This window comes from Sapajus apella, unplaced genomic scaffold, assembly GCF_009761245.1.
Source record: "Sapajus apella isolate SASKATOON/1434 unplaced genomic scaffold, GSC_monkey_1.0 scaffold14, whole genome shotgun sequence".
NCBI classification, from domain to species: Eukaryota; Metazoa; Chordata; class Mammalia; order Primates; family Cebidae; genus Sapajus; species Sapajus apella.
Window position 1 is genome coordinate 12,659,116 of NW_022436954.1, and position 20,672 is coordinate 12,679,787.

The window sequence follows — 20,672 nt, forward strand, 5'->3', positions numbered from 1 at the left end:
GTGCCTTTCACATGCTAGGTGCTTTGCTAGGAACTGGGCATACAGGAATGAAGCTCAGATAAAAAATACTTGCTCTGATATTGCTTACTTTCTAGTTATGAGCATTAGACAATGTCAAACACATAAAACATCTAATATGTCAGATGGTGATAAGTATTACATAGAATGATAAATCAGAAAGTGGACGTAGAGAGTTCAGATGTGATTTTACTTAGGGTTGTCTAGGAAATCCTCTCCAGAAAGTGCTATTGAGAAAAGATGGGAAAACTCAGGAATAACATATTTCACAAGGGTCCATTTAGGGTCTTCTAGCAGCCTTTGATTTGCTCAGGGCTTTCCTAACAGCCTCCTTTACCTCTTTGTTTCTCAGGCTGTAGATGAGGGGATTCAGCATTGGGGTCACCATCGTGTAGAGCACAGACACCACTCGGTCTCCCTCCAAGGACTGGCCCGTGTTGTCTCGCAGGTACATGAAAATGAGGGTGCCAAAGAAAAGAGCGACGGCAGTGAGGTGGGAGGTGCAGGTGGAAAAGGTCTTGGCCCGACCTCCAGCAGAGTGGATCTGCAGGATGGCCATGATGATAAACAGGTAGGACACCAAGATCACCAAGATACAGACAGGCATGACAAAAACAGCAAACACAATAATCACCACTTCCTGAGTATAGCTGTCCCCACAAGAGAGCTTTAATAGAGGAGGGAGGTCACAGAAAATGAAATTGATCTCATTGTTTCCACAAAAGGAGAGAGTGAAGGCTGTGACTGTTCGAACAAAGGCGCTGAAGAAACCAGCAACATAAGCCCCAGTGACTAAGCTCCAGTGGGCCTTCTCGGTCATGATGGTGACATAAAGCAGGGGCTGGCACACGGCTGCGTAGCGGTCATAGGACATGATGGCCAGGAGGTAGCAGTCGATGGAGGCAAAGAAGGTGAAGAGGAAGAATTGAGTGGCACAGCGAGCCTGGGAGATGACTGTGCCATGCTCCCACAGCACAGCCAGCATCTGAGGAATGATGGTGGATGAGTGGCAGACGTCCACCAAGGAAAGGTGGCTGAGGAAGAAGTACATTGGGGTGTGGAGCCGACGATCTCCGTGGATCAGGATGATCATGCCTGTGTTCCCTAACACAGTGGCAAGATAGAAACTCAAAAATACAAGGAAAAGAGGAAGCCTCCACTCGGGATGCTCAGTAAATGCAGTAAGGAAGAACTCCGTCACTGCGGTGTAATTCCTTTCAGCCATCCATCCAGTGATTCACCTGCAAGGGCTAAGACAAGAGCCAGATGAGGAGACCCCTCAAAAGGAATTCAAATGATTTCAAGAAACAAAAGCTTTAAATTGAGTGTCTTGCATGTAGGCACTCAGCTTCAACAAACTTTGCAGTCAAAGATAGATATAGATATAGAACTCATTATAATGTAAGATAAAAAGTGATGAATGCTTCTATTACAGAAAGAACAGAGAGCAAGTGATTCCCTGACTTACAAGTCAGCTCTTGTATTTGCAGCTTTGTCCCCAATTAGCTGTTTGATCTTACACAAGGCACTTAACCTCCCTGAACCTCAGTTTCCTCCTCTGCCAAAAAGGGATCATAATGCTTGCCCTGCTTATGAGATAAGGTTAATGCATAGATTAAAACAGAGACAAAAGCACATTGGAAAGCTAAAAGCACTCCACATATATAAGGTGGCTATTTAAAATTTTAAATGAATGTTTTAAGGAAGGAAAATTTATATTCTCTAAACAAAAACATATGAACAAAAAATCTATCGGCAATCAGCAATGGGTTCTGCTTGTAGGAATATTACTATTCTCAGTCTAACAACATGCAAGTTTAATGAACAGCTGATATCCTAATTAGAGTTGGCTGGCTTATTAAGGGTATGCATACACACACAAAAACACACACTCAAGCATTAACCTTGAAATCAAAAGAGCAAACATAAGTTTTTTCAGGCACCTAACAAAGCTCCAAAAGCCTTGTTTGGTTGTTTTCAAAGCCCCTAATAAAAACAGTAGCTTGAAAATAAACAGCATCCAAAACTGAAAGCAGAAATATTTTTGCAGTCTGTTGTTGTTTGAGTGCTGTTAGAGGAAATTGGGTTAATAAATTTGGGGGTCCTTGGAACAGTTCTAGAACAGGCCTGTAAAGGAGGGCTTTGATAGTGTTTGAATACCTGATGTACCTGCAGCCAGACCAATACTGAGCTGACCCATTAAGGAGAACAACAAAGAAAATAAATTAGATCTGAAAGCCATGAGCTGGGCACAAACCGTCCTCACCTGAATTCTACTTTGCTAATGCCCTCTTCTTTTGTATCCTTAGTGTGTTGTCTGCCCATCACCTGCCAATCCAAAGGACACCTGGCTTCTAGTTTACCCACATGGCATATAAGACCCTGGGCAAGTCACTTTTCCTCTCTGGGTTTCAGTTACCTTGTCTTTGTTCCCATTCCAGAAACAAAATTGTACATACGCCCACAATCATAGCAACCTTGTGAGATGGGGTCACTTTCAATACTTCTGTGTCTCATTATCACTTCCAGGAGTCTCTCTCTTTCCTCTACCCCTTGACAAAACAATATATCCCTGACATGACCATTGCCCTAGATTTTTTGTAGACTTACTTCGAAACACAAGGATAGGGGACCAACCTTTCTCCCTGAGCTTCCCATCTAGCATGAAACCTTGCTGATATGCTTCTTATATTTACTGTCCCAGCATCACATCCTAATTGGTTCCTGAGGTGACTCTCCAGGGGGAGGTGATGTATCTTCATATGACTTCCTAACAAGGTGTCTAATTAATATCTTTGAAAGTCTCTGTTTAATTTCAAACTTCCAAAGCCCCATCCCTCAGCAAGGTCCGATGGAGCTGGTTCCTAGTCTTGCCTTCTTCCTGCCTTATACGAAAAGATATGTACTTCTTTGAAGGTTTCCTATATTTCAGTTGGCAGTTTCGTCAGGGGTTTCACACAGTGCCACCCTAGCCAGCTATGAACTGATCCCCAAAGGGGCTTTTATAAGCATAAATTTTTCTCCCCATTGCCAAAGCATGCTGTAATTGGTGACTTCGAAAGTTCACCATTTGGCAGAAGCAGAGAATGGTGCAGGTGGGGAGTCATAAGATAAAATGTTGGAGAGGCTGGTGTGGGTGGGCTGTGAACAGACTCACCAGGCATGCTGAGCAAATTATTGATAGTGACCAACTCCTCTACCACAACACCAGTTCTCAAACTTCAGTGTGCATAAGAATTTAGCCAGAGAATTTGTTTAAAATGTGAATAGTAGTGGTCCACCTCCACAGATTGATGCAGATGAAGTACATCTGACATGGGAGCAGTATCTACATTTTGAGCAGGCATCCCAGGGGATTTTAATACAATTAATCTCCAAAAATTGTGGCAACAATGCCTTGTGATTGTGAGCTCTAGGCCTGCCTACCCCTCTGTGTGTTCTGCCATAAACTAAAGTAAAATAATAAAGACATGTTCTTGAAAAGCATGATGACTCCCAAGTCCTGTCAGTGCCTTTCTTCCTCAAGGAAGACCTGAGATAGGGTGAATGTGATGTTTCCCTGTCTTATAAATTTTAAAAACCTAGATACAGAGAGGACTGTGGAGCTTCTTGGTGGCAAAACAATGACTTGGACCAGGTCAGTGCTCAGTTGACTGAGCCTATCTGGAATATGGCGCTAGACAAAAGGACCCCAGGGAAGTGGTTCTCAAACTTCACTGCACATTAGAATCACCTGGGAAGCAATTCCTGAGACCCAAACTATCCCCTTTAACAATCGAATCAGAATGCCTGAATGCAGGAGCCGAACACCAGTAATTTTCGTAAATTCCCTGGTGATTATAACATGTAGCAAGTTTGAGAAACATACCAGAGGCCTCTACTTTGAAGGCTTTACCTTTCCCCAGGTGTCATAGGTAAATGTTCCAGGGAGAAAAACAGGTTCACTGTTCTCATAAATCTGGAGACCACTGCATACTATATTCTTCACATGGAAAATCACATTACATGTTAGCATATTAAAGGATCTACAAAGTCCTATAATTAAGAAACCCTGTCAAACAAATGCAGGAACAGAAAAATAAATACCATATATTCTCACTTACAAGTGGGAGCTAAATGATGAGAAAGCGTGAATGCAAAGAAGGAACCAACACATACTGGGGCCTATCAGAGCAGGGAAGGGGGAAGGTGGGAGGCGGAAGAGGATCAGGAAAAAAAACAAATGGGTTGTGCTCGCTTCGGCAGCACATATACTAAAATTGGAACGATACAGAGAAGATTAGCATGGCCCCTGCGCAAGGATGACACGCAAATTCGTGAAGCGTTCCATATTTTTCTTAAACATAAGACCTAACACCATAAAAACCCTAGAAGAAAATCTAGGCAAAACCATTCAGGACATAGGTGTAGGCAAGGACTTCATGACCAAAACACCAAAAGCATTGACAACAAAAGCCAAAATAGACAAATGGGACCTAATCAAACTCCACAGCTTCTGCACAGCAAAAGAAACAGTCATTAGAGTGAATCAGCAACCAACAGAATGGGAAAACATTTTTGCAGTTTACCCATCTGACAAAGGGCTAATCCAGAATTTACAAAGAACTAAAACAGATTTACAAGAGAAAAACAAACAAGCCAATTCAAAAGTGGGCAAAGGATATGAACAGACACTTTACAAAAGAAGACATACATGAGGCCAACAAACATGCTGGGGAGAGATAGCAAGGGGAGAAATGCCAGATGTAGGTGATGGGGAGGAAGGCAGCAAATCACACTGCCATGTGTGTAGCTATGCAACAATTTTGCATGTTCTTCACACGTACCGCAAAACCTAAAATGCAATAAAATAAATAAATGGGGATAAAAATAAAATAAAATAAAATAAAATTGTATATTCCATATCTTGTCATTTAAAAAAAAAACTAATGGGTTATTAGCCATTAGGCTTAATACCTGGGTGATGAAATAATCTGTACAATAAACCCCTATAACACAAGTTTACCTTTGTAACAAACCTGTACATGTACCCCTGAACTTAAAAATTAAAGAAAAAGAAAAAGAAAAAAGAAACATTATCACCTTTTTCGTCGCCCACCATTTCCCAAAAGAATTTGAGCATAGAACCTCTTTTTCATTAGCATCCTACAAAACTAGAGTTATAAGGGAAGGATGCTCCTTAGGCAGTGTGATTCTAAAGAGGCTCAGAAACTGTCCAAATGCCAAACAGCAAAGTAATAATTGTTCCAAGAAACAGCATCTCCTGATGACTCATTTCAGGATCTGGCTCCTTGAAGTCTCTGACTGGCTCCCCCAAGAGCAATCAGGAAAAGAATTAGGAGGGAGTCTGGGGGAGCAGCATCCTTCCAGATAGATCCCTCAGGAACAAAGGAAGAGAAAACCACCTTGCCCTTTAAAGAATGCCTCCCTCTTTGATTGTGAAGTAGATCCAATGGCTGAGTCCCTGCAGTTCTACTTTATAATTACATCAACCCCCCCATTCCTACCCCGTATGAAATAGACTGTGAGGCCATCACATCCTGCTTTCAGAAGCCATAGCCAAATTTAAAACAACCGGTTTAAGTGGCTTGATTGAATCATTCTATAATGTATACATGGACTAAAACACTACATTGTACCCTATAAATATATAAACACAATTATTATTTGTCAATTAAAAATTTTTATTTTAAAAAAATGCTATCAGAATGATTATTAAGATGATTCAGTCACCGTTTGGCCACTACCAGAAGAGAAGCAAAATGAACCTCAGAGAATAGACCAAAATTCATATACCATGAGTATTAGAGCCTATAAAATTAACGTAAAAGAAGTTTAGAGGTTTTTTTTCTAAGACCTATAGATCTGACCAGAATTTAGAAAGGAAAATCTAACAGAAAAATCCAACAGCAAAGATCATTCTAAGAGATGATAGATGATGACAAATCAGATGACAGATATAGTTGATAGATAATAAATAGATAGATACATAGATGATTAGATAGATAGATGATATTTGACAAATAGATGATAGATAATAAATAGGTAGATGACATAGAAAAAAGATTAGATAGATAGATAGATAGATAGATGACACACTCATTTAATCTACAAAACAATTCTATGAACTAGGTATTATTATTATCTTCATTTTAAGGAGATGAGAAAAGTTAGGCACACACTGTTGAAATGGACCATCAATAATCCCACAGTAAGTGGCAGAGCTAGGCCTTATCCCAAGTGCTCTGTCTCCAAAAGGCACACTCCTAATTCCTATAGTATATTGCAAACTCTCATGAAGATGTCTCTGAACTCTATGTTTGGGAATAATTGAGGGGTTCTTCCTTTTATGTCTGTATTTTCTTTCTAGCTTTTTAGAAAGAAGAAAACTCAGCTGACAGAGGAGACTTAAGTCTCAAAGTGAATAGATTGTGGTAGGAAATTCTTGGGGCACTTGACCAGGAGGGCCCTCACTCCTTCTATGAAGTATCACTATGCCCACTGGTGAAAGGCTGGCCTCACCTTTCTAGCTATAGTCAACTGGATCAGGAAAAGACCCAAGATTACTTTCTTTCCAGGGATAATCATCTCTTCTTCCAAAAAGATCTTTTATTGAACTACTTTAAGTGTTTCTTATAGCCAAGAAGTCATGACTTGTGGCCTGGAGGAGGTACTAGGAAGTATTTAAGGAGAACATATCTTCAGCTCTTGACCTGAAATTCACCTTCACTACCTTCCTTCCATCCAGACATGGATGGATCTCATGCCAATTCAAGGCTGAGGAACACCTAGTGCCTATAAATTTGCTTTAGAAGGACTTTGGAAGGACTTATCCTATTGCAAATGTTCCCCTCTCAATTCACGTAAAGTGAGCTTTACGTATTACAGAACTGCGGAATTTTTTTTAGCCTCTCATAAGATGCTGGAACTGAAGGGGACATTAGAGGTCAAATAACCCAGGCTTTTCAATTCACAGATGAACGGACTGAGTCTACCAAATAGGAAGATGTTTAATGATTACATCAGTAGTTAATTTGATTCTCAGTCTGTGACTTTTTAATGCCAAACTGGTTAAGCAGCACTTTACCCGGTTGTCCCTTATTGCTCTTAAATGTAGACGGGGCATCAAATAAGGATGACCAAATAATCAAGGGTATTCATCTTAATTTAGTCCTATGCATATTTGTGCTTCTTCCAAATCCTCTCAGAGGTGTGCAATCCTGAAATAAGTGTCTTCCATTTCTTCCCTTATAAGATTTCTCCAAGTGTTTTCAGAGCCTTCATGTCTGAATTTTTCAGAATGATGAAGCTAAAAGGAACTTTGGAATCCAGTGAACCTTCTTGTTTTACAGATGTGGAGAATGGAATCACAAAGGAAGAATGACTTACAGTGCCAGCGTTTCTTAATAAGAATATCTTAGTTGTAAGTGGCAGAAGCCCAGCAGGTAACATGGCTTGAACCCATAAATGAATTCACTACGAGATTCTCAAATCCATCGGGAGAGCAGGCAGGGATGCAGCTAAGTCACAGGTCACAGGCACAACTGTGACAAGCAACTCCCATGATCCCAAGAATTTCTCTGTGGTCTATGATTGTTTCTATCAGCATTCTTTTCTTCAACAAAGTGGAATAAAAAAAAAATACCCACTGGTTGTTTCTACTCTTCAAATGTTCTAGCTTTTTTGCCACAAAGATGAAAATCACATTTTTAGGTTCCAACTTTTAAAAAATGCCAAGGAAGAACCCAGATGTTATGTGGCCAAAAAATGGGGTACCAGGATTGGCCCAATGTTGGTCAGTTGCCAGTCAGTGAAGACCAGGAAGATGGGATCTACAGGAAGATGGAGTACTTGTGTGATTCACATAGTTAGAGTAAAGAATGGAGCATTTCCTAAATAAGAGAGTATGCTGTTCTGGAAACACAAAAGAATAGATTTTTACCACACAAAGGTAAGAAGAATCAGAGAAATTTCCACTGCACCTGTGCTTCAGGGAACCCCACAGAGCTGTTGGCTGAGAAGTGGCTGAGGGAAGCAACAGGTGGCAGAGTGAAAAGCATGTCAGCCACTGGAGTCCAAACAGTTTCTGTTACATTCTATCTGCCATGAACAACACATTGGGAAGACAATGGCTGCTTGATAATTATTTTAAGCTTAAGCTTGATGTCTAGGGCCAATGTAAGTTGCAGAAAGTTTGTCTCTGGCCACTCCACCTTCCTTAGCCTTAGCCATTCCCATACTTCTCAGTTTCCAGGTTCTCAAGTACTCTCTCCATCCTAATCCATGCTCTGAGACAGCTCTCAGACATTTCCCTTCTGAAGAAGACGACTGGCAATGCTTGATCTCTTCTCAAATAATTTAACATTTAACAGGGCTAAATCTTAGATAGAAAGAATCTGAGACCACAGAAGGACTCGGAATTCTCTTAATCAACCGGCTCCTTCATTTTTCATGTGGAGAAATTGAGATACAGAACAAGGAAGTTGTTTTGCGGAAGGAGACACAGCTGATGGACTGTCATCGCCCAACACTTTCTATCATATCCTAAAGTCTCCATGAAAAGGCTAAGCAGACAAATTTAAAGCAAAGAAAATGGAAACAAAAAATAGAGATTTAAGATGGACTCAAACTCATTCTTGGCTACACAAAAATCATGCCATATTGCTCATATCCGCTGCAATCAAAATAAAGTAATACCTGCCAAATCACACTTGCCAGGGAAGGGCTGTGGCTTTTCCTCTCCCCTTCTTGTATCAAGTATCAAGGTCCCCAGAATACCTCATTCATGTTTGGGGAAGAAAAGGGTGGGAGGGTCCCCTGAGGTCCACTAGAAAGGTCATGCCACTACAAGTCCCTTCTTTGACAGCTCCTGAGGACCTGGCTCCTGATAGTGGAGTTCTCCTTGAAGGGCACCATGTGTTGGCCGACACTTGAGAAAGGTAATGGGAGAACCCAGGCTGAGTGCCTGGTGTGAGACCAGGCAGGATGCATGTGGGTGCTACCATTGCTATTACCTTATGAGCTGGATGTCTAAGGTTTCTGTTTGGAAGACTTTGTTATTCTCCTTTTAAGTACTATAGCCACATTCAAAATGTTCCATTAGATGGTGTTTCCTAGTTTGAGTAGCCCAGATTTTCCTTAAACAGGTATATCCAAAAGCAGATATTTTAAAGCTTTATTGAGATATAATTGCTATACAAAAAATTACAGTTATTTAATATATAAGTTTTGATGAGTTTTGACACGTGCATATATCTGTCATCTCCAAAAAATTTCTAATGTTCTTCTGTGAGTTTTCTTTTTTGATGTTTTCTGGGTTTGTGGGTTTTGGTTTGGTTGCTTGATTGCTCTTTCGGTGGTAAGACTACTTAGCATGAGATTTATTCTTTTAACATATTTTAAAATATTCAATATATTGTTAACTATAGGTATTATGTTGTATGACAGATCTCCAGAACTTATTCATCTTGCATAACTGAAACTTTATGCTGACTGGACAATTTCCCTATTTCTTCCTCTCCCCAGCCAAGGCAATCACCATACAACTCTCTGGTTCTATGAGCTTGACTTAGGCTGGTGCAAAAGGAATTTCAGTTTTGCCAATGAAAGAAATGGTAAAAACTGCAATTCCTTTTGCATCAACCTAGTATTTTTAGATACCTCATATAAGTGAAATCATGCAATATTTGTCTTTCTGTGACTTGCTTATTTAACTTAGCATAATATCCTCTAGGTTCATCCATGTTGTCAGAAATGGTAGGATTTCCATTCCAGAATTAAAATAACTGAACAAAAAGAATCATAGGTTTTTTGTTTGAATGAATTCAACACAAGGTGTAGCAAAATGTAAGGAGATACTAACACCCATTTACAATCAGGTAACTTCCCTATTGTCAACTTTTCTTAAAAATTTCCTAATTGAACCCTTACCTTCCATATATAAACTGAAAGCATTTTTTCAACTTTTCCTGAGCTCTACTTATAGACTAAAAAGTAGATGATGTTCCATATACAATGTGGGGTTTCATAACCACTAGTTCCTACAGACTTTTCATTTAATCAGAAGGAGGCATTATATTTTTTTCTTCGACCTGGCAACTTATTCTTAGTACCCCCTTTCCATTCATTGTGTACTTCCCGACTTCTGGGAGATTTAAGAGAGCAAATAACCCCTTAGTATACTGTTCTTATTCACACAGACACAACATTGTCTTTTCCTATCGGATGGAATTTCATATAACTGATTCAAGTTTTCTTACTTTTCCTTAGCATTTTTTACACCACCTGTAACACAATCGACACATATATTATTTATTAATCATCCCCCTTAGTGAAGCTATACATTTTAAGCCTGGGTTTTAACAACCAGACAAAATACTATTAAAGGGATAAAATATTTCTTGGGAAAATTTCAATATATATTTTTAAACATTCTGTCTTCTAGAATAAACTTAATGTCTTTAAAGATTCAGATATGTTTTATTTTACTATAAACCACCTTCTATTGAATATCCTTTGGCCTTTTGCATGCTGAATCTCCTACCTTTCACATATCTGCTTCTTCCCATTTAAAGTCCTATAACTGAAATTCCACGTTTGCCACAGCATTTTTGCCTGACTGAGTTTAAATCAGCCTAGGTTTGTAAGATACTGTCACCCCTCTCTCCACATTTCCCCTTCCACGATTGTTTATATCATTCACATACAAAGTTTCTGCTTTTTGTTGTTGTTTTTTGTTTTTGTTTGGTTTTGTTTTTGGTAATCCAGGAGACAGAAAAAGAAGAAGTTTGAGTTCCAGGATAAAAATTTGCTTAAATGAAGAAAAGATTAATTGATGGGGCCTGCTGCCTTCCAGTGCCTTTGATTGAGACAAGTCCTCTGTAATTAGAGAAGTAAAAATCAAGAACAGACAGATTTTGTGAGGCTTTGGATGCAGGCTGAGCTGTTGCAGAGCTCAGGGACCCAGGATAGGTAAGGATCACCCTCCTGCCTATCCCCATGTGGAACTCAGCAACGTTCTGCCTCCCTGAGGGCAAAAGCTTTGAGGACACAGGGAGTCAATACCTATGATACAGACACTGAACACACCATTATGGGCAGTGGGAATGGTATAACTTTGCCAAGTGGATTTTTAGTTATGCCATATGACGAGAGCTGGAATAGGTAGAGAATAAAAATAAAAATACCGTATATCCAGAGGTGATAGCAATTGGCAGGCATGTTATTGTAGGCATTGTTTAGAACTTTGTATGAAGCCTTCTTGAGAACTACTACCAGTATATGAAGGAATACCTTGAGCAGGATCAGCTTTACTAATTGGATCATCAAACAACCATAGTTGATCATTAAATGTAATCTAGGCTGGTCTGAAGGTAGTGAGTTACCTCAATTGATTGTTCACAGATTAAGCTCCTTGTTCTACTCTTTCCCCCCTTCTCACTACTGCACTTGACTAGTCTTAAAATAAAATAATAAAATAAATAAATAAATGTAATCTAAATATTGAATCCTGATTGACGATATAATTCCAAAGTGCATAGAAGTAAAGGGTACTAATGCTGATGTCTGTAACTCACCTTGAAATGTTGAAAAAAGGTGGTTTGATGAGTGAATTGATTGATGAATAAACTCATGGATAGACTACATCTATGTAACCAAATAAAGATAGCAAATATTAGCAATTAAACAATCTTAGTACTGAGTATAGGAAATCTATTATACATTATTTTTAACATTTCTATATAATGAAAATCTTTCATTAAAATTTATATTTAAAAAAACTACTGTTATAATCATAGACAGGTGAGTTGCGCCACATTTGGATTTAATTTCACAGGATTTAATTTCAAATCCTTTTGTCACTTGTCCTGGGAGTCAAGACTCCCACTCCAATCTCTTTTCAGACTGACTTTTCCTTGTCTTTCTTCCTCTCCCTGCAAAAGTTCTGGTTCTTTTTTACACCTTGTGCCATAATATATTCATTTAAACATTGAGCATGCTATAAATAATGAGCATCCAGAACACTGACACTACAGAGTAGGTGGTTCTCAGGATTTTCCAAGTTTGGAGATGGTTAGGACAACTTGACTCTATTGAGAAATTTTCTCAGGGCCTCCTTTACTTCCTTGTTCCTCAGGCTATAGATGAGGGGATTTAACATAGGGATGACCTCTGTGTAAAGCACAGACACTACCTGATTCTTCTCCGAAGACTGGCCCAAGTTACCTCTGAGGTACAAGAAGATAAGAGTACCAAAGAAGAGTGACACAGCAGTGAGGTGGGAGGTGCAGGTGGAGAAGGTCTTGGCCTGGCTTCCAGCAGAGGGAATCCTCATGATGGCCACGATGATAAACAAATAGGACACCAAGATCACCACCATGGAGGCAGAGATGACAAAAATGGCGAACACAACAATCACCACTTCCTGAGTGTAGCTGTCCCCACAGGCCAGCTTTAACAGAGGAGGGAGGTCACAGAAAATAAAGTCAATCTCATTGGCTCCACAGAAGGAGAGAGTGAAGGCCGAGACTGTCCGCACCAAGGCACTGAAGAGACCAGCAACGTAAGCCCCAGCCACAAGACTCAAGCGGGCTTGCTGTGTCATGTTGGTGACATAAAGCAGGGGCTGGCACACAGCCAAGTAGCAGTCATAGGCCATGAGGGCCAGGAGGTAGCAGTCAATGGAACCAAAAAAGGTGAACAGGAAGAACTGAGCAGCACAGCGTGTGTAGGATAAAGCTGCCCTGTGCTCCAGCAGCATGGCCAGCATCTGGGGGACAGTCACAGATGAGTAGCAGATGTCCATGAAAGAGAGGTGACTCAGAAGGAGGTACATTGGGGTGTGGAGCCGGCGATCCACGCAGATCAGAATAATCATCCCTAAGTTCCCCAATAAGGTGATGAGATACATAAATAAAAACAAGAGGAAGAGAGGGAGTGCCCATTCAGGACATTCAGTGAATGCAATGAGGAAGAACTCAGTCACCAAGGTGAGGTTCATCTCTGCTGTGATGCCAGTGGTCCCTGAGACATGTAGAATAGAAAGCAAGTTAGGAAGCTGCAAATAGGATTTGCCTGTATTTCTAGGTTACATTTATTAAACGTGTACTATGGAGAAAATATGCCAGGTACGCCAGGCACAGTGGCTCACATCTGTAACATCAGCACTTTGGGAGGTAAGGTGGATGGATCATTTGAGCCCAGGAGTTCCAGACCAGCCTGGCCAACATGGCAAAACCCTGTCTCTACTAAAAATACAAAAAAAAATTAGCCATGTGTGGTTGTGCGTACCTGTAATCCCAGCTACTCAGGAGATGGAGGCATAAGAATTGTTTGGTCCTAGGAGGTCAAGGCTGCAGTGAGCCAAGGTAGCACCACTGCACTCCAGCCTGGGTGACAGAGCAAGAACCTGTCTCTCTCTCTCTCTCTCTCTCTCAAGCACTCTCTCTCTCTCTCTCTCCCTCCCTCCCTCCCTCCATATATATATTTGCCAGGTGCTATGTGGGGCTTCAGAGATGACTGATCTTAGCTCCTGCCATCAAGGGAGTCCTGTGGCATACAGCCATCTTAGCATGTCAAGAAAACAGATACAGTTAAACATTCTCAGAACAGGAGTGCACATTCTCCCTCTATTGCTAAGTAGCTGTGTGAGCCCTGCAAGCCAGAGCCATTGGGAGCCAAAATTTCCTTATTGCTCCACTAAGTGCTGACACATGGACTCTTGCCTACCATGGGAATATCCGCGTCAGGATTCTGTCCCTTTTTCTCCATGACCTCAGCTCCTCCCTGATATCAAATCCTCTTCAACTCTCATCTGGATTAGAACAACAGCCATGGAACTAACTATTCTCCCTGTCTATATATTTGCTTCTTGCAAATTCTTTCTCCTCACTATGATCAGAGTGATAATTCTAAGACTTTAATTTGATCACATCTGATTCCCCTGTTAGAAATGCTGCCATGGTGCTCATCACGGAGAGGATATTTTTGGAGGGTACTTATGATAATTTAATGCATCCATATAATTTGTAAAGATCAAATCAGAGTAATTAGATGTCCATCACCTTAAATATTTATATTTTTAATGCTCTAAATGTTCAAATTATTTGCCTCTAGCTATATCAAAATATGCAAAGGATACTGTAATCTAGGATGGGATATTAGTTAGATTCCCCCACATGTTGGACATGCCCTCCGTGAGATCTCCTCTGCTTATTTCTTCACGCTCTTTTTTTCCTTCTAAATCCTCATACCCACAACCACAACTTACCCTCTCACACTTCTCTCCAGATGTACTGGATTATTGGCACCTTCTCTAATCTCCCCCAGGTTCTCCTACATCTCTGACTTTCAGAAGGACAAACCCTTTCTGCTTGAAATGCCTTCTGTTTTGCATCCTCCAAGTCCTTGTCAGCTCCTACCTACCCTACCTTCAGATCTCAGCCCAGATCGCACTTTCTACAGGAAAGCTCTTTCCTGTCTGCCTTCCTTGGTCAAAGCATGTGCTCCTAGAGCTCAGCATATAGTAAGGGCTTAATATTTTCTCACAGAATAAAGTTACCAAATGATATATAAAGCATCTTGCAAAGGGAAATGTGCTATACACATGTTCAACGGATTACTTTTATTTTTGTGAAAGTGTTTAAAAACAGAAAATGCCTGAAGTCTAAGAACTCACTAAAATTGACAGTCACAAAGGTCATAAGACATTTTTGGGTTCACACTTCTATCCTCAGCCTAACAATGTACTTACTTAACAGATGGCTGTTGTCTTAATTAGAGCCTCTTCATTTTCCAAATACAGTTTTATAAAAACCGATATTGCCCTTAATAACATAAAACCGATAAAAACTATTCTAAATGATTTATATATTATCTCATTTAATCCTCACAACCACTACATGCAGCAGGAACTTTTCTTATACTCGTTTTACAGATAGAACTGAGAAAGAAAGGGTTTAAGTATCATTCCCAAGGTTGCAGAGCTCATAAGTGGTGGAACTGCCATTAGGAACAAAACTGCACACAGATGCTCTATTTAGCTTATAACAAGATTTCACTGCACCAGCTGGCTATTCCAACAGCCCCTACTCAGAAGGTGTCCACCATTAATTAAACAAACTTAAATACCAGTCCTGCAGTCTATTAATATCTGGAGGCTGATAGAGGCTTTTGAGCTAATAGTAAGCTCTTTGGCAGAGTTGTAGTGCAACAGGATAGAAAGGACACTGGATCATCATCTTTAAAGCATGAGACTTTGGCAGCTATGCTTGTGTCAGACTGACCGATTGGAAAAAATGATAATTAAAGGAAATTGGAACTGATGATCTGAATGGGGCAAGAACCAAGAAAACCAGTTCAGTTTCTTCACCTGAATTCCACATCTTTACCAGCAGGTCCTTTTCTCTCTTTGCCCACTATTTTTCCTTAATATCTAAAAGCTCATTTCTTGCCCATTGCTTGGAGGAGTCCTAAGGGTGTAGGGGTAAAAGTATTGTGCTGAGCATCAGGAAGTCGGTGGTTCTTGTTGCCCTCGCAGACCTGCTCAGTTATAATGCTAAGCAAATCTTGAAGCCACAGTGTCCTCTGCCCTCCTACATTCCTCACACACTTGCACACACAATGTGTGAATCAATATGGGGACAATAATAGCCTTGTGGACTGAAAGTCAATCCCTGAACCCTACCATCCTCAAGATCCTTCTAGCCAGTTCTTTTCTGCCAAAGATGCCGTTTTATTCTTTTGGTTTCCAGATCTGCAAAATCTGATTAGGATGCATTCTTCACTCTGGTTTTTGTTCAATTCCAGGCAGGGACAGCCTCTTCTTGTGGGCTCCAACACAAATCTTTTTGGAGAAGACACTAATCAATGGCTAAAGTGGTCTCTAAGGAAAGGCAATTATTGCACATGTGGGTTTCTCACTAGGGACCTGGTCCTTCTCATGGGAGGAGAAAAGACTTTCTTCGCAGTTACAGTTTCCAAAGCCCTGTCATATACCCACTGAGTGGGGTTAAAAGGCCTGAATCCTAGTTCTGCATGGTCCTTTGAGGAGTTAGATGTATCCAACTTTAATTTCTTCCATCAGAACAATGTCAGAAAATATGCCCATTGCCACCCTCACCACTGTGGCCATATCCTGAAAGAAGAGTGCTTTGGAAACACAGGACTTTGCTCCACATTATCCAGGAGGGCCAACTGGGTAGGCTACACAGTAACCTCAGCCAGACACTCATGTCTTCTGTTTGCCCTCTCTGGGAGTCAAGTGCCTCATTAAAATCTCTCCCTGCTTTTTCTTTAAATGCAAATGAAAACATAGGGAAAACAAAAGCCTGCGATAGTGTGCACAGAGGAGAAATTGATAAGTTCTTCTTGTCGGCATAGCCTTTGCCAGCTCTCCACATCTTTAACACAATAATATTGTTTTAGCCCCAAATTCATAGGCATTTTGTTAAGTCATTGAATTTCGACAGGTCTTGATTCAGAAAAAGGAAAAAAAAAGGAAGATAAGGAAGAACAGAATAATTGCCCTCTTTGACAATTATGATAACCAAGAGAACATGGAACCATGTGGCTCATTGACTCGTCACTGTGCTAAGAGTTCTAAATGAGAGCAAGAAATATGAAATGAAACAAAAGGACAACAGAATACCTGCCTATGAGGAATATGCAGCCTAATAGGTGAAATTCTTATCCATTCTATAAGATAACAAGTACTAAACTCTTAAGCAAGGAGTCAGTAAAATACTATGGGAATAGTAGTATGGGAATACTATTCCCTCTACTGTGGGAATAATAGTAAACAAGCAAGGAGCAGGTAAGATACGAGGGCAAGATTACTTACAGGTAAGGTAAACTGGGGAGGGCTTTCCAGAGGAGGTGGACTTTGACAGTTCGGACAGAAGAGAGAGTGGGAGAATGATCGGCAAAACTCTTTAAGGAAGGGGTTAGCACGACCAAATGCATATGGGCAGGAGAGCCCAAGGGCTACTCCAGGGACAGTGAGTAGCATTGCTCCTGACCTGGAGCTTGTCTGCTATCATCTAACTCCATTGTTTTCTCTACTTAGATAATCTTTTGTTTGTATCTCTCTTTTCCCAGTTCCAAAATCTTCCAAATTCCTATCCTACCCAATCTACTGAGAGACTAAAAATTATTTATATATTGTTAGTCTCTACATAATAATCTAAATAGTCTGTACATAATAATCTAAACCTTTTTTTTTTTTTTTTTTTTTGAGACAGAGTCTCACTCTGTCATCCAGGCTGGAGTGCATGGCACCATATCAGGTCACTGCAACCTCCACATCCCAGGTTCAAGCAATTCTCATGCCTCAGCCTCCCTAGCAGCTGGCATTACAGGGGTGCGCCACCATGCCCAGCTAATGTTTTGTATTTTTGGTAGAGATGTGTTTCACTGTGTTGACAAGGCTGGTCTCAAACTCCTGGGCTCAAGTGATCTGCCTGCCTTGGCCTCTCAAATTTCTGGGATTACACACATGACTCACTGCACCCAGCCTTAAATCTTTAAGTTCTAAATAGTTCCAATTTAGATCTTGCATTGGAAGTCCTTAAATTTCATGATGAAGATATCCTTTAAGATATTTTCCTCAACAAAGGGGAAATTTTTGTCTACTAGAGAAAAATTAACTCGAACAAGAGTAATTTTTTCTTTACTTGTAACATACCAAATAGGGATTCCAAAGTAATTCTGAAACCCTACCAGTAAAATATTTCTATGCCCTGCCACCCTGAGATAGAAAATATGTCTTGGTAGGCCATGAATCTGCTCCCTTGGCAGAGGGGGTGGGGGCTTACGGGGCCAGGAAGAGGCTCTCAGCTCAGTGTTTCTTGTGGCTCTTAGAAAATACCATAACTGTGATGATTTTTTCATACCTAAGAGTGCTTTAATCCTAAATGTAAACAGCTTTTATTTTTTTACTTGTCCTTTTTAACCAGTAGTTTTTTTTACCCCTTATAATTTACTAGAGAGAGAGCATTATAAATTTTGGATACAATTATTGGGGCATGTGGGGAAAGTAGGAATGGTTAATGGGTACAAAATAATAGAAAGAATGAATAAGACCTAGTATTTGATAGAACAACAGGGTAACTACAACCAATAATAATTTAATTGCACATTTTTAAATAATTGAAACAGTATACATGGATTGTAACACAAAACATAAATGGTTGAGATGATGGAAACCCCATTTACCCTAATGTGATTATTATGCACTGCATGCCTGTATCAAAATATCTCATGTACCCCATAATCATATACGCCTACTATGTACCCACAGTTGTGTTTATTTTAATCTTACAAATATGAGTTCCGGGTCAGGCTCCCTGGGCTTGAGTCCTGGATCCATCATTTTCTGAAGCCAGGGACCTTGGGAAATATGCAAACTCTCTTAGAATTTTGAATTCCTCATCTATTAATTGGCAATAATAATGCCAACCTCAAAAAGGCATGGAGAAAAATAAAGAGAGAAAATAAAAACACTCTTCACTAACATACCCTGATATTTAGTAATCAGGATGGTGTTTCTCATGCAGTTTCCAAATTTAATCATTTTTCTGCTTCCTGGTCTGAATCTATATACATTCAATGACATTGTAGAGTTTACAATAGCCATTACTTTAAGATAGCTATGAAACTTTCTGTCTAGATTTTAATGAATGTAGAACACACTAATAATAATTGTAAGGACACAGGCATAGCCAACATCCCTGTGCCCACTTTGTGCCAGGAAATATGCCATGCATTTCACATATAATTTCTCTCTTAAAGACAAAATTACAAATAATTCGAATGAAACATAACATTTTTATTCATATAGGGAAATACCCTCAGAGATAATGAAGAGACATCTATTACGCAATTGTCTCCTCATCTTTTCATCCCATTTTGCTCTTCTCTAGTCAGCGTTAATGTTCTATGGATGTCAGCCTTCCCTGTTGTTGTCCTTACATAAGGGAATTTCAAATATTTATCAATATTTCCCACCATTAAAATATGGAATTTCTTTGTTGATATTGAGCCTCTGCCTTTCATTGCTTTCCCTAGAGCCAGACTTTATGGAAAACTTCTGGCTGGAAGATTCTCTACCTCTGGGGGCCTGGTTCCACGCCTAGTATGCATGAACACCTGCAAATGATAATGAGAGCCCAGATGGTTAGTAGAACAGGGGAGGTTGTTGAGTGTTTTGCAGAGCTATGGAGGTAATTAGAAAAACTCGGCTTTATTAAGAGATTTCCTCAGGGCCTCTTTTGCCGTTTTGTCCTCAGCCTATAAAATTGGAATGGTCAGACTGGGGTTCACTATTGTGTAAAACATGGTCACAGCCCTCTCCCCTATAAGGGACTTGCCTACCACTGCACACATAGATCAAAGCTTTAGTCTCAACGATCAACCCAACTGCAGTTATGTATGAGGCAAAGTAGAGAAAGGTTGAGAAATCTTTGCCTAGAGATCTGATATGCAGGTGTTTAGATGGCCTTGGTGAAGAACAGTCAGAGAACAGATCACAACTAGTCCGTTCAGAGTCATATACAGAGCAAAGAGGAAAATCAGCAGCTGCTAGAGGAAGCTATCACCCAGTTCGGGGTCAGCAGCAATGGAGGTCACAGAGAGTGAAACCAATAGATAAGGGCACAAAAGGAGGTGAAATGTATAGGTTAGATTACATTTGTCACACCCTCTGCAATACGCAGTCACCAGCTTCTGCCAGACATCTTGAGAGTTGTGATGGTGTCATAAAGCAGGGTTTGAGAGTCCCACAGAATAATCACAGACACATCTGAAAATATATTAATATCTAGTATTTCCAAAGATTATCAATTTCAGATTTCAGTCAAATAATATTCTGAGATTTTAAGCACTAGCTTCCCACCAATGAGTCCCAACGCCGCCACCCTCACCACCCAGTATCCCGTGCTCCTTATAGCCATTGTTTTACCTCCATGATTCAGGAAGCAGTGATTACTTGTCACATAAAGAAAACTTTAGGACTAAAGGAGCTAACTGAACTTCATCATGGACTAAAGGCGCTAATTGAACTTCTGAATAGTTTTTAATGTGTATTAGTTCTTTTTCATGCTACTGATAAAGACAAACCCAACACTGGGTAATTTATAAAGAAAAAGAGGTTTAATGGAATCACAATTCCACGTGGCTGGAGAGGCCTCACAATTATGGCAGAAGGCAAAAAGGCACATCCTACATGGTGGCAGGCAAGAGAGAAAATGAGAACCAAGTGAAAGAAGTTTCTTCTTGTAAAACCATCAGATCTCATGAGACTTATTCACTACCAAGAGAATAGTATGTGGGAAGCCATCCCCATGATTCAATTATCTCCACTGGGTCCCTCCAATAACACATGGGAATTATGGTAGCTACAATTCAAGATGAGATTTGGGTGAGGACACAGCCAAACCATATCATAATGCATTAAAGAAATAATCATTTCGACAGCAAAACTTTTGATTGCAAGAGACACCATGTAGAAGGATACGAGGTTTTCTTTAGAATTCCTGAAAATGAATCTTAATATAACAGCAATCATGAAAGACAGGAAGCAGAGAATTTGTACTGTTGGGCATAAAATACATACTATGATAAAGAATTGTTTTCTTACTTGAAAAAAGATGTTATGG

At 40.1% G+C, this 20,672-nt stretch overlaps 2 protein-coding genes and 1 non-coding gene across 3 annotated transcripts; 1 reads left to right on the forward strand and 2 right to left on the reverse strand.

Moving 5' to 3' along the window:
- Positions 1 to 230: 230 nt before the first annotated feature.
- On the reverse strand, positions 231 to 1,294 carry LOC116554402 (olfactory receptor 9Q2). The gene has a single exon (XM_032282379.1). It carries the CDS (start codon positions 1,241 to 1,243, stop codon positions 299 to 301), a length of 945 nt encoding a protein of 314 aa, XP_032138270.1. The 5' UTR covers positions 1,244 to 1,294; the 3' UTR covers positions 231 to 298.
- A 2,953-nt stretch (positions 1,295 to 4,247) lies between these two features.
- On the forward strand, positions 4,248 to 4,354 carry LOC116555246. Its single transcript, XR_004270445.1, has one exon. It is a non-coding gene; the product is annotated as a U6 spliceosomal RNA (small nuclear RNA).
- A 7,705-nt stretch (positions 4,355 to 12,059) lies between these two features.
- On the reverse strand, positions 12,060 to 19,967 carry LOC116554531 (olfactory receptor 9Q1). Its single transcript, XM_032282460.1, has 2 exons — positions 19,910 to 19,967; positions 12,060 to 13,041 (listed from the first exon to the last, which is right to left on the reverse strand). Exons 1-2 carry the CDS (start codon positions 19,965 to 19,967, stop codon positions 12,092 to 12,094), a joined length of 1,008 nt encoding a protein of 335 aa, XP_032138351.1. The 3' UTR covers positions 12,060 to 12,091.
- Between the last annotated feature and the right edge of the window lie 705 nt (positions 19,968 to 20,672).

Excerpts from the sequence above, each read along its gene's own strand:
- LOC116554402 (XM_032282379.1), bottom strand. The coding sequence starts at position 1,243 with ATGGCTGAAAGGAATTACACCGCAGTGACGGAGTTCTTCCTTACTGCA.
- LOC116554531 (XM_032282460.1), bottom strand. The coding sequence starts at position 19,967 with ATGGCTATAAGGAGCACGGGATACTGGGTGGTGAGGGTGGCGGCGTTG. Across the intron at positions 13,042-19,909 it reads GGCGGCGTTGGGACTCATTG|GGACCACTGGCATCACAGCA; the intron begins GTGGGAAGCTAG and ends TACATGTCTCAG.